This window comes from Nerophis ophidion, linkage group LG21 (assembly GCF_033978795.1).
Source record: "Nerophis ophidion isolate RoL-2023_Sa linkage group LG21, RoL_Noph_v1.0, whole genome shotgun sequence".
Lineage (NCBI taxonomy): Eukaryota > Metazoa > Chordata > Actinopteri > Syngnathiformes > Syngnathidae > Nerophis > Nerophis ophidion.
The window spans coordinates 43,014,233-43,028,395 of record NC_084631.1 but is presented as its reverse complement, the minus strand read 5'-3'; the positions used below and the strand labels follow the sequence as shown (position 1 = coordinate 43,028,395).

Here is a 14,163-nt window from a genome sequence, read left to right as displayed (position 1 = left end):
GCTGGAATCATGAGGAAAGTCATGAGATAATGACTACAATCATGAGAAAAATAGCTAGAATCCTGAGAAAGTAGCTGAAATATTTGCATCGATGGCTCGGCAGTCGATGACTTTTCCCTGGCGTCATTCGGCAGAATCATCGCTGACGCAACATTCTCCTCTTTTGCCGCCGCCGCGCCGCTCCAAGGTAAGTTTGTTGTGTTTCTACTTGCTACTTTTGGAGTGGACATGACCTGCAGGTGCACTCAAGTAGCAGCACTTTTATCCTCAACAAACTCTGCTTTACTTCTGCTAGCTGCGCCGCGCTCATTCACTAGCTAGCTAGCCAGCTAACAGCTAGCTCTTGCTAACCAGCTAACAGCTAGCTCTTGCTAGCCAGCTAACAGCTAGCTCTTGCTAGCCAGCTAACAGCTAGCTGCACCTTTTTGTCAAGATTATTCTCACTTTGGAGGCTGACTGTTTCATTCAAACATTTTTATCAGGACAGCGAGTGTTGTTCCCTAGTCAATGTTGTGTCACAATGTTGTGTCATAATGTTGTATCACAATGTTGTATCACAATGTGGTATCACAATGTGGTGTCACAATGTGGTGTCACAATGTGGTGTCACAATGCTGTGTCACAATGTGGTGTCACAATGTGGTGTCACAATGCTGTGTCACAATATTGTGTCACAATGTTGTATCACAATGTTGTATCACAATGTTGTGTTACAATGTGGTATCACAATGTGGTGTCAAAATGTGGTGTCACAATGTGGTGTCACAATGTTGTATCACAGTGTTGTGTCACAATGTATCACAATGTGGTGTCACAATGTGGTGTCACAGTGTTGTGTCACAATGTATCACAATGTGGTGTCACAATGTGGTGTCACAATGTGGTGTCACAATGTGGCGTCACAATGCGGCGTCACAATGTATCACAATGTGGTGTCACAATGCTGTGTCACAATGCTGTGTCACAATGCGGCGTCACAATGCGGCGTCACAATGCGGCGTCACAATGTATCACAATGTGGTGTCACAATGCTGTGTCACAATGCTGTGTCACAATGCTGTGTCACAATGCTGTGTCACAATGTGGCGTCACAATGCGGCGTCACAATGCGGCGTCACAATGCGGCGTCACAATGCTGTGTCACAATGTGGCGTCACAATGCGGTGTCACAATGCGGCGTCACAATGCGGCGTCACAATGTTGCGTCACAATGCGGTGTCACAATGTGGCGTCACAATGCGGTGTCACAATGCGGCGTCACAATGCGGCGTCACAATGTTGTGTCACAATGCGGTGTCACAATGCGGTGTCACAATGCGGTGTCACAATGCGGTGTCACAATGCGGTGTCACAATGCTGTGTCACAATGCGGTGTCACAATGCGGTGTCACAATGCGGTGTCACAATGCGGTGTCACAATGCGGTGTCACAATGCGGCGTCACAATGCGGCGTCACAATGCGGCGTCACAATGCGGCGTCACAATGCGGCGTCACAATGCGGCGTCACAATGCGGCGTCACAATGCGGCGTCACAATGCGGCGTCACAATGCGGCGTCACAATGCGGCGTCACAATGCGGCGTCACAATGCGGCGTCACAATGCGGTGTCACAATGTATCACAATGTGGTGTCACAATGCTGTGTCACAATGCTGTGTCACAATGTTGTGTCACAATGTGGTGTCACAATGAGGTGTCACAATGCGGCGTCACAATGCGGCGTCACAATGGTGTGTAACAATGTGGTATCACAATGTGGTGTCACAATGTGGTGTCACAATGCTGTGTCACAATGCGGTGTCACAATGTGGTGTCACAATGCTGTGTCACAATGTGGTGTCACAATGCGGTGTCACAATGCGGTGTCACAATGCGGCGTCACAATGCGGCGTCACAATGCGGCGTCACAATGCGGCGTCACAATGCGGCGTCACAATGGGGCGTCACAATGTTGCCTCACAATGTTGCGTCACATTGTTGCGTGACAATGTGGTGTCACAATGTGGTGCCACAATGTGGTATAACAATGTGGTGTCACAATGTGGTGTCACATTGTGGTGTCACAATGTGGTGTCACATTGTGGTGTCACAATGTGGTATCACAATGTGGTGTCACAATGTTGTGTCACAATGTTGTATCACAATGTATCACATTGTTGTGTCACAATTTTGTGTCACAATGTTGTGTCACAATGTTGTATCACAATGTTGTATCACAATGTATCACATTGTTGTGTCACAATGTTGTATCACAATGTGGTGTCACAATGTTGTATCACAATGTTGTGTCACAGTGTTGTGTCACAATGTTGTGTCACAATGTATCACAATGTCGTGTCACAATGTGGTGTCACAATGTGGTGTCACAATGTGGTGTCACAATGTTGTGTCACAATGTTGTGTCACAATTTTGTGTCACAATGTTGTATCACAATGTTGTATCACAATGTATCACATTGTTGTGTCACAATGTTGTGTCACAATTTTGTATCACAATGTTGTATCACAATGTATCACATTGTTGTGTCACAACGGAATCATGAGGAAAATCATGAGAAAACAGCTGGAATCATGAAGAAAATCATGAGAAAACAGCTGGAATCATGAGAAAATATCTCAAATCATGAGGAAAGTCATGAGATAATGGCTACAATCATGAGAAAATAACTGGAATCATTAGAAAATAGACGGAATCATGAGGAAAATCATGAGAAAATAGCTGGAATCATGAGGAAAATCATGAGAAAACAGCTGGAATCATGAGGAAAGTCATGAGATAATGACTACAATCATGAGAAAAATAGCTAGAATCCTGAGAAAGTAGCTGAAATATTTGCATCGATGGCTCGGCAGTCGATGACTTTTCCCTGGCGTCATTCGGCAGAATCATCGCTGATGCAACATTCTCCTCTTTTGCCGCCGCCGCGCCGCTCCAAGGTAAGTTTGTTGTGTTTCTACTTGCTACTTTGGGAGTGGACATGACCAGCAGGAGCACTCAAGTAGCAGCACTTTTATCCTCAACAAACTCTGCTTTACTTCTGCTAGCTGCGCCGCGCTCACTCACTAGCTAGCTAGCCAGCTAACAGCTAGCTCTTGCTAGCCAGCTAACAGCTAGCTCTTGCTAGCCAGCTAACAGCTAGCTGCACCTTTTTGTCAAGATTATTCTCACTTTGGAGGCTGACTGTTTCATTTAAACATTTTTATCAGGACAGCGAGTGTTGTTCCCTAGTCAATGTTGTGTCACAATGTTGTGTCACAATGTTGTATCACAATGTTGTATCACAATGTTGTATCACAATGTTGTATCACATTGTTGTATCACAATGTTGTATCACAATGTTGTGTCACAATGTTGTGTCATAATGTTGTATCACAATGTTGTGTCACATTGTTGTATCACAATGTGGTGTCACAATGTGGTGTCACAATGTGGTGTCACAATGTTGTGTCACAATGTGGTGTCACAATGTTGTATCACAATGTTGTGTTACAATGTGGTATCACAATGTGGTGTCACAATGTGGTGTCACAATGTGGTGTCACAATGTTGTATCACAATGTTGTGTCACAGTGTGGTGTCACAATGTGGTGTCACAATGTGGTGTCACAATGTGGCGTCACAATGCGGCGTCACAATGTATCACAATGTGGTGTCACAATGTGGTGTCACAATGTGGTTTCACAATGTTGTGTCACAATGCTGTGTCACAATGTTGTATCACAATGTTGCATCACAATGTTGTATCACAATGTTGTGTCACAATGTTGTGTTACAATGTGGTATCACAATGTGGTGTCACAATGTGGTGTCACAATGTGGTGTCACAATGTTGTATCACAATGTTGTGTCACAGTGTGGTGTCACAATGTGGTGTCACAATGTGGTGTCACAATGTGGCGTCACAATGCGGCGTCACAATGTATCACAATGTGGTGTCACAATGTGCTGTCACAATGCTGTGTCACAATGCTGTGTCACAATGCTGTGTCACAATGCGGTGTCACAATGCTGTGTCACAATGTTGTATCACAATGTTGTATCACAATGTTGTATCACAATGTTGTGTCACAATGTTGTGTTACAATGTGGTATCACAATGTGGTGTCAAAATGTTGTGTCACAATGTGGTGTCACAATGTTGTATCACAATGTTGTGTCACAGTGTTGTGTCACAATGTTGTGTCACAAATCTGGTATCACAATGTGGCGTCACAATGCAGCATCACAATGCGGTGTCACAATGTATCACAATGTGGTGTCACAATGTGGTGTCACAATGCTGTGTCACAATGCTGTGTCACAATGCTGTGTCACAATGCTGTGTCACAATGTGGTGTCACAATGTGGTGTCACAATGCGGTGTCACAATGCTGTGTCACAATGCTGTGTCACAATGCTGTGTCACAATGCTGTGTCACAATGTGGTGTCACAATGCTGTGTCACAATGCTGTGTCACAATGCTGTGTCACAATGTGGTGTCACAATGTGGTGTCACAATGTGGTGTCACAATGCGGCGTCACAATGCGGCGTCACAATGCGGCGTCACAATGCGGTGTCACAATGTATCACAATGTGGTGTCACAATGTGGTGTCACAATGCTGTGTCACAATGCTGTGTCACAATGCTGTGTCACAATGTGGTGTCACAATGTGGTGTCACAATGTGGTGTCACAATGTGGTGTCACAATGCGGCGTCACAATGCGGCGTCACAATGCGGCGTCACAATGCGGTGTCACAATGTGGTGTCACAATGTGGTGTCACAATGCTGTGTCACAATGCTGTGTCACAATGCTGTGTCACAATGCTGTGTCACAATGCTGTGTCACAATGCGGTGTCACAATGCGGTGTCACAATGCGGTGTCACAATGCGGCGTCACAATGCGGCGTCACAATGCGGCGTCACAATGCGGCGTCACAATGCGGCGTCACAATGTGGTGTCACAATGCTGTGTCACAATGCTGTGTCACAATGCTGTGTCACAATGCGGTGTCACAATGCGGTGTCACAATGCGGTGTCACAATGTGGCGTCACAATGCGGCGTCACAATGCGGCGTCACAATGCGGCGTCACAATGCGGCGTCACAATGTTGTGTAACAATGTGGTATCACAATGTGATGTCACAATGTGGTGTCACAATGCTGTGTCACAATGTTGTGTCACAATGTGGTGTCACAATGTGGCGTCACAATGCGGCGTCACAATGCGGCGTCACAATGCGGCGTCACAATGCGGCGTCACAATGCGGCGTCACAATGCGGCGTCACAATGCGGCGTCACAATGTTGCCTCACAATGTTGCGTCACATTGTTGCGTGACAATGTGGTGTCACAATGTGGTATAACAATGTGGTATAACAATGTGGTGTCACAATGTGGTGTCACAATGTGGTGTCACATTGTGGTGTCACAATGTGGTGTCACAATGTGGTATCACAATGTGGTGTCACAATGTTGTGTCACAATGTTGTATCAGAATGTATCACATTGTTGTGTCACAATTTTGTGTCACAATGTTGTGTCACAATGTTGTATCACAATGTTGTATCACAATGTATCACATTGTTGTGTCACAATGTTGTATCACAATGTGGTGTCACAATGTTGTATCACAATGTTGTGTCACAGTGTTGTGTCACAATGTTGTGTCACAATGTATCACAATGTCGTGTCACAATGTGGTGTCACAATTTTGTGTCACAATGTGGTGTCACAATGTGGTGTCACAATGTGGTGTCACAATGTTGTGTCACACTGTTGTGTCACAATGTTGTATCACAATGTTGTATCACAATGTATCACATTGTTGTGTCACAATGTTGTGTCACAATTTTGTATCACAATGTTGTATCACAATGTATCACATTGTTGTGTCACAATGTTGTGTCACAATGTTGCGTCACAATGTTGCATCACAATGTTGTATCACAATGTATCACATTGTTGTGTCACAATGTTGTGTCACAATGTTGTGTCACAATGTTGCATCACAATGTTGTATCACAATGTTGTGTTGTTGCGTCACAATGTTGTATCACAAATGTTTTACAACGACAAGCGCTGCCATCCATTGAGGCCCACGTGTCATAATAATAATACGTCATTTTAAACAAGAGTAATTGTGATCTAATTTGTCCTTTTTACTTCAAGACATTACAGACTACATTTATTTTACAAAAATGTTTGTTAAATTGCTGCAGGACATTACAGACGACATTTATTTTACCAACATTTTTGTCTGCAGTAACAGTTCTTGTCTCTGATCTGCGCATAAACTAGTTCACTTCAGTTGTTCAATCTGTAAATAAATGACATTTGTAAAGTCACAAACCATTTAAAGTTCGTATTGTTTGTACATTATAACAGCGTTTTTTTTTTTTCAGGAAAGAACACACAAAAGATGATACAAATAATAACATAAGAAATGAACAAATTAAAAAGATGGTTTGACAAAAACAGACTATCATTGAATCTCAGTAAAACTAAAATAATGCTAGTTTGTAACAGTAGAAGAGAAAGTCAAACACAAATAGATGGAATAGAAATTGAAAGAGTAAATAAAACCACATCTCCAGGTTTAATAATTGATGATAAAATGAACTGTAAATCTTATGTATGAATAGAAACATGTCAATAATGAATAAAGCAAAACATGTTCTAGACCAATAATCACTTCATATTGTCTACTGCTCACTAGTGTTACATATCTGACTTATTGTGTAGAAATATATTTTTTAACCTGTAAAGCACTTTGGTTCATTTTAAAAGTTGTTGTAAACGTGCTATATAGATAAAATTGACTTGACTTGACTAAATATGGGGCAATAACTACAAAAGTACACTTCATTCATTAACGGTGTTACAAAAAAAAATCAGTTATAATAATACATCATGTTGGATACAGAGAAAATACAAATACTTTATTTATTGAATGAAAAATTCTAAAATTCCACCACATAGTGAATTTGTAAACAGATCAAATTTAACATAAAGAAACTACAATCTGCTAGACAAAAATATACAACAATTCTTCTCAACAAAAGAGATAATCTTAGAGTAAAATGTAATTTAAATCATTTGTACACACGCACAACACTTAAGACCTTCAGTATATCAGGATGTGGAATTAAATGATGGAATGGATTAAGCAAATAAATCAAACAATGTACTAATATGATCCACATCAAGAAACTCTTCAAACTTTAAGTGTTTACAAAGTACAAAGAAGAAGAACCATGATAAACATTCTGAATTCATCTCAACACAAATCGAGGAACATTGTCCTCACGCATGCGCCGACCAATTGGGTCTTCCGCGTCCGATCGGGCAGTGATAGTCCTGCAATGAACCAGCCAACATTTAATGTTCATGTGCTTGTGCTGCAGTCCGTGGACGCCATGACAGATGCGCTCAGCCCTGACGAGAAGCTGCACCTCATCACCAGGAACCTGCAGGTGGGTTGGACATTGACACTTGGACAGCTGCAGGAGCTGAGACGCATGTCTGCTTGATGCAGGAGGTCCTGGGAGAAGAGAAGCTGAAGCAGGTCCTGCAGGAGAGGGAGCTGAAGGTCTACTGGGGAACTGCCACCACCGGCAAGCCACATGTGGCTTATTTTGTTCCCATGTCCAAAATAGCAGACTTCCTCAAAGCTGGGTGTGAGGTATGTGCTCCAGCTGCTCCTCACGATACCACAACGTCCCGTACCTGCACTAGCCGTCATACTTCATATCACCTGACTACTTTTACATTGACTCCATTATGTGTTTATTAGCCCACACTCACACCTTTTTCCTCAAAGGCTGCTCACATCTCTGTATTTTATTGTCAAGTTTTTAAGACCAGCGTGCTACAAAATCATTGAAGTATCAGTATGAAGTTATGATTCACTGCCCGGATCCTGTTTTGCGCACCCCTGCGTTTGTTTTTGTTACCTTGGGTGCTGATTGAGAAGTCCGAGTCCATGGTTCTCGCCCGGAAAAGGGTGGAATGCAATCTCCGGGTTGGGGAGGAGACCCTTCCCCAAGTGGAGGAGTTCAAGTACCTAAGAGTCTTGTTCACGAGTGAGGGAAGAGTGGATGGTGAGATCGACAGGCGGATCGGTGCGGCGTCTTCAGTAATGCGGACGTTGTACCGATCCGTTGTGGTGAAGAAGGAGCTGAGCCGGAAGGCAAAGCTCTCAATTTACCGGTCGATCTGCGTTCCCATCCTCACCTATGGTCATGAGCTTTGGGTCATGACCGAAAGGATAAGATCACGGGTACAAGCGGCCGAAATGAGTTTGGGGCTCTCCCTTAGAGATAGGGTGAGAAGCTCTGCCATCCGGGAGGAACTCAAAGTAAAGCCGCTGCTCCTCCACATGGAGAGGAGCCAGATGAGGTGGTTCGGGCATCTGGTCAGGATGCCACCCGAACGCCTCCCTAGGGAGGTGTTTAGGGCACGTCCGACCGGTAGGAGGCCACGGGGAAGACCCAGGACACGTTGGGAAGACTATGTCTCCTGGCTGGCCTGGGAACGCCTCGGGTTCCCCCGGGAAGAGCTGGACCAGGGGCGCTCACACTTTTTCTGCAGGCGAGCTACTTTTCAATTGACCAAGATCTACCTCATTCCAATGTATAATTTACATTTATTTATTTATGAAAGAGACATTTTTGTTAACAAGTTAAATGTGTTTAATGATAATACAAGCATGTTTAACACACATAGATTCCTTTCTTTCATGAAGACAAGAATATAAGTTGGTGTATTACCTGATTCTGATGACTTGCATTGATTGGAATTAGACAGTGGTGCTGATAACGTCCGCATTTTCAAATGGAGGAAAAAAAAAAGTCCTCCTTTCTGTCCAATACCACATGAAAGTGGTTGGATTTGGCATCTCATTTGTCCAACTTGCATACTTGTTTTTAAACACTTTGTTATGAGAGTAGCAGGTGAGTGACGTCAGTGACTGTGCGGGTGGGCAAGCAAGTGAGAAAGCGGTCGCTGAGGGCGGGGGAGAAATACATTGGCATCAAACTCCGTAGCTTGCTAGCTTGTGCACGCTAGCTTTCTGAGACTCTTATTTTGTTAGCACAGGCAGGATGAAACAGGTCTTTTATGGCGAAGACAGGAAGTGTGCAGTCGCTCTTTAGAGTTTTGACAGCAGGTACGGAGTCTCTAGAAATAAAATGTGTTCCACTGCGTCCGCCCTGTTAGTGATTTTTTTCTTAAATATGAGCTCGCAGCAGCCAGCGTCATCTCACAAGATCCTCGGAGTTCCGAGAATGTCAAACAACTGACGAAAGTGAAGTCTTGGTATGATTGATGATTGCTCATTTTTATGTCTATTTTTTAATGCCTGGCTTGAGATCGACTGACACACCCTCCGAGATCGACCAGTCGATCGCGATCGACGTAATGGGCATCCCTGAGCTAGACGAAGTGGCTGGGGAGAGGGAAGTCTGGGTTTCCCTGCTTAGGCTGTTGCCCCCGCGACCCGACCTCGGATAAGCGGATGATGATGGATGGATGGGTGCTGATTGTCTTCACCCGTCTCTGATTGGTGTTTGGGACGCTCACCTGTTTCCCGAGCACTAATCAGAGCACTATTTAATTCCGCCTTTTCCCGTCAGTCAGTCTGGCTTCCTAATTTTGCTACAAGCAACAGTTAACGACGGTTTGATTCCCGTTTTTGTATATTAGCTCCCACGCTAGCCCCCTTAGCTTTTGCCTTCCGTGCTATGAGCACGCTTTTGTTTGTTCCCGCCTGATTTATCGCTAAAATCCGTCATTTCCTACCTGCACGCTGGGTCCAAAGTCCGTCTGCATCTTGGGAGAAAGACCCCCCGCATCACTATGCCACTTGGGGGTTACATACGATTAGCCAAGAGGTAACTCAACATTCCAAAAAGAACCACAGTGGTTTAGAACCTCCCAGTACATGAAAACAAACAGTTCTGTGCTTTTTAGTCTGATTAAAAATAACAAATATTTGACATTGTAAAAAGAAAACCGTGGCATCCTTCCAGGATATAAAATATTATTTCAATACGGTGGTAGTGTGATGTCATCTGTAATAAAATAGGCGTATACAAAGAATAAACATATGTTTTATTTGTCACATTTCAGCCTTTTTTATTATTACATTGTCTTTTTGCTCTACTTTTACATGTTTTTGTATGTTTAATTCCTGCAATGTGTCATAAAAAGGGGGTGTGCTCAGTAAATGTCCCTCATGTCAAACTTAGTCTTCCTGGTTACAAAAGTAAAGCAGCGGTGTTCAAAGTGTTGCCAGATGACTCAATAATGTGTTTTTTGGAAGTGATAAAGGTTGGCTCGCGTGCCTCTGGAGCTTCTCTGCTCGCTGTGTTCCTGCACACTCTCTGGCCTCATGGTGGATGATGGCTACTCTCACTTCTTTTGTGGCTCTTCTGGCTATAAATCAAGCTACAAAGTGGATCATTTCTTATTCTCTGGCACAGCAGGTGCGTATGAGGTGTGTTGTGCCACACCACACTTCAATTAGCATTCCTTTTAGAAGCGGGAAAGACTTCCTTGAAGAAATAAATACCGTATTTTTCGGATCATAAATCGCTCCGGAGTATAAGTCACACCGGCCGAAAATGCATAATAAAGAAGGGAAAAAACATATATAAGTTGCACTGGAGTGTAAGTTGCATTTTGGGGGAAATTTATTTGATAAAGGCCAACAGCAAGAATAGACTTTTGAAAGGCAATTTAAAATTAAAGCTGCAAGCAGCGTTGGTCGGGTCCGCCTTTGGCCGCTACAAGTCCTGGTCTAGGTCAGACCAACATTGAGGTTTTTATTTCATGTCTCCACGACATTTCTAACAGAAGTTACATGCAGTTTTGTCTGGGTTTTTTCCTAGGGGGCGCTAGAGCGCAATTTAAATTTTTTGGGGTTTGGTTTTTTATTAGATGGCAATTTTTGCCAGTCCTGATGTGTGTGTAAAATTTGGTGTCTTTTAAAGCATGGTAAGGGGGTCAAATTACAGATCGGCGTTTCTGGATGTTGTTGATAAATGGCTTTCGCTTTGTATAGTAGAGCTTTAACTTGCACTTTGAAGCATTTTAAAGGGGCCAAATTACAGCTCAAAGAGGCAAAAATGACATTTTTTAGGTAACTTTGCGCGGGGGTTATTTGAAGGCGCGTAAAATCAAAACCGGAGCATTAATCAAAACTCTGTTCTATACTTTTAATCAGATGGGTTTAATCTCTCTCCTGTGCGAGTTTGAAGCCGAAACGACAAAGGCGCTCAGAGGAGATAACTTTTGAAAAAAGGTGACGGGTGTTTACAAAACTTTTATTTTGAAGGGGTAATATTTTACTTCCTGTTGATTTTTTGCTGAAGGATGTCAATTTCAAAATGTAGGTCTAAGTGAGACCTACATAGAAGTTTTTGTTTCATGTCTTTCCGGCATTCCTACCGGAAGTTACAAGCAGTTTTGTATGTGTTTTCTTCCTAGAAGCAGTTTTGTCTGTGTTTTATTCAAAAATTGCGCTAGAGCGCAATTTTGAGTTTTTTTTTTTGTTTGTTTTTTTTCCCATTAGATTGCAATTTCTGCCAGTCGTGATGTGTGTGCCAAGTTTGGTGAGTTTTGAAGCATTTTAAGGGGGTCAAATTACAGCTCAAAGAGGCAAAAATAGCAGTTGGCATTCCATGACCCACGATGCACTTCTGCCATGACCCTCCCCCGCCGAATTCTTATCGGTTGACGTGTGTGTGACGACTGCTGACATTTTCTTCGTCTCTTCTGCGAATTCGATAAATAATGTTGTTTGATATTTTACGGTAATGTGTTAATAATTTCACACATAAGTCGCTCCTGAGTATAAGTCGCTCTAACTAAGCAAAAAACTGCGACTTATAGTCCAGAAAATACGCTACAACAGGGGTGCCCATTACGTCGATCGCAAGCTACCAGTCGACCGCGGGGGGTGTGTCAGTCGATCTCCAGCCAGGCTTTTAAAAAAAATAGACCTAAAAATGAGTGATCATCAATCTTCACCAAGACGTCACTTAAATGACATTCACGGTACCGGAGGGTCTTGTGAGATGACGCTGGCTGCTGCAAGATCATTATTATGAAAATATGACCGAGAGGAAGGCCAGAAACACTTTTTATTTCAATAGACTCTCGCGCCGTACCTTCCGTCAAAACTCTAAAGGCCGACTGCACATTTCCTATCTTCACAATAAAATCCCTGCTTCATGCTGCCTGCGCTAACTAAATACAGAGTCTCGGAAAACTGGCGTGCACAAGCGATCCCTCAGAAAGCTGGCGTGCACAAGCTTTCCGAGACTCTTATTTAGTTAGCGCAGGCAGCATGAAGCAGGGCTTTTATTGTGAAGATAGGAAATGTGCAGTCGGCCTTTAGAGTTTTGACGGAAGGTACGGCGCGAAAGTCTGTTGAAATAAAAAGTGTTTCTCGCCTTCCTCGCTGTCATTTTTTCATAATAATGAACTGGCAGCAGCCAGCGTCATCTCACAAGACCCTCGGGTGCCGTGAATGTCAATCAAGCAAGCTACGGAATTTGCCGCCAATGTTTTTCTTGTAAAGTGTATGGAAGCTGGATGAATTAGATGCCAAAAACCAACCACTTTCATGTGGTATTGTACAGAAAGGACCACATTTTTTCTCCTCCATTTGAAAATGTGGGCGTTATCATCATTACTGTCTGATTCCAATCAATGCAAGTCATCAGAATCAGGTAATACACCAACTTATATTCTTGTCTTTGTGAAAGAAAGACATCTATATGTGTTACACATGCTTGTATTATCATTAAACACATTTAACTTGTTTACAAAAATGTCTCTTTCATAAATAAATAAATATAAATGATATATATAAATGAGGTAGATCCCCTCGAGTTGGTCAATTGAAAAGTAGCTCGCCTGCAGAAAAAGTGTGGGCACCCCTGCACTATGGAAACACTGCATATATTTTGGCTTCAGTTCTTGCATGTATCATTACTTTTGACAACCCTCCTGTTAAGTGTTTTATGTGTGTGTTTGTTTCTGCAGGTTACTATTCTGTTTGCAGACTTGCACGCCTTCCTGGACAACATGAAAGCCCCCTGGGAGCTGCTGGAGCTCCGAGTGAAGTATTATGAAGAGGTGATTAAGGCCATGTTGGAGAGCATCGGCGTGCCCTTGGATAAACTCAAGTTTGTGAAAGGAACCGACTTCCAGCTCAACAGGTTAGTCAGACATCTTGACATGACGCCGTGCGGCGTAATTAGTACTCATGGTTGTGTTAGGGAGTACACTCTGGATGTGTACCGCCTGTCCTCCATGATGACCGAGCATGATGCCAAGAAGGCTGGAGCTGAGGTGGTCAAACAGGTGGAGCATCCTCTGCTGAGTGGCCTGCTGTATCCGGGACTGCAGGTAATGGAGTGACAGCAAAACCTACATTTTAGCTGCATGGTGTCCCGAAATAACCTCTTCACTGCTGATATGATGGCGATACCTGGGCCAATATTGATCCGATACGACACCATGGCGAGTCATCATACATACTTGTGTTATTTAATGTTGGATCAAGTGAAATGGTAGGTGTAAAATCACTAACCTATTCAGTATTAACTGTCTGGAATGGACTTACAGTTTGCTTTATGTAAATTGTTATTGTAGTAAGGTACTAATTCTTTTTAGCGACACCTGCTGGTCACAATAATTCATCAAGTTAAACTCATGACGTTTGTTCCTGGATATTTTCTAATACACTTCTGCCTTGGAGTAATAGGCAACTAAATTGATATAATACTTGTTTATATTGACACGTGCAATATTGTTCAATGATTATTATGTACATCTAGCTTGTGTGCTATGGTGTGCTTAGCTGTTGTGTGGCTGCTTGCTCCTAGAATGTTTACCTTTTGTGAATGACTTTAGTAAATTAGAAGAAATTGTGTGTTAATTGGAGGGCATTTAGATGTTTACTGTCTGTCCAGCTTGTGAACACACTGCAGGACTTCTTGTATCGCACATGATATCACACACAAGTAAACACAATGCAGGACTTCTTGTATCGCACATGATATCACACACAAGTAAACACAATGCAGGACTTCTTGTATCGCACATGATATCACACACAAGTAAAAAACACTGCAGGACTTCTTGTATCGCACATGATATCACACA

At 42.9% G+C, this 14,163-nt stretch overlaps 1 protein-coding gene across 2 annotated transcripts in view; it reads left to right on the top strand.

Annotated features, from left to right (window-relative positions):
- The first annotated feature begins 110 nt into the window (after positions 1-110).
- yars1 (tyrosyl-tRNA synthetase 1) overlaps positions 111-14,163 on the top strand; it is a 27,657-nt gene continuing 13,604 nt past the window's right edge. The window contains exons 1-5 of one of the 2 annotated variants that reach the window (XM_061882661.1): positions 111-187; positions 7,392-7,460; positions 7,523-7,669; positions 13,039-13,214; positions 13,275-13,404. In XM_061882661.1, the coding sequence (XP_061738645.1) occupies positions 7,404-7,460; positions 7,523-7,669; positions 13,039-13,214; positions 13,275-13,404 (510 nt within the window). In that variant the 5' untranslated portion in view covers positions 111-187; positions 7,392-7,403. Of the gene's footprint in view, positions 188-2,857; positions 2,938-7,391; positions 7,461-7,522; positions 7,670-13,038; positions 13,215-13,274; positions 13,405-14,163 lie in introns of those variants that run through there. The other variant, XM_061882660.1, reaches the window with a different exon arrangement.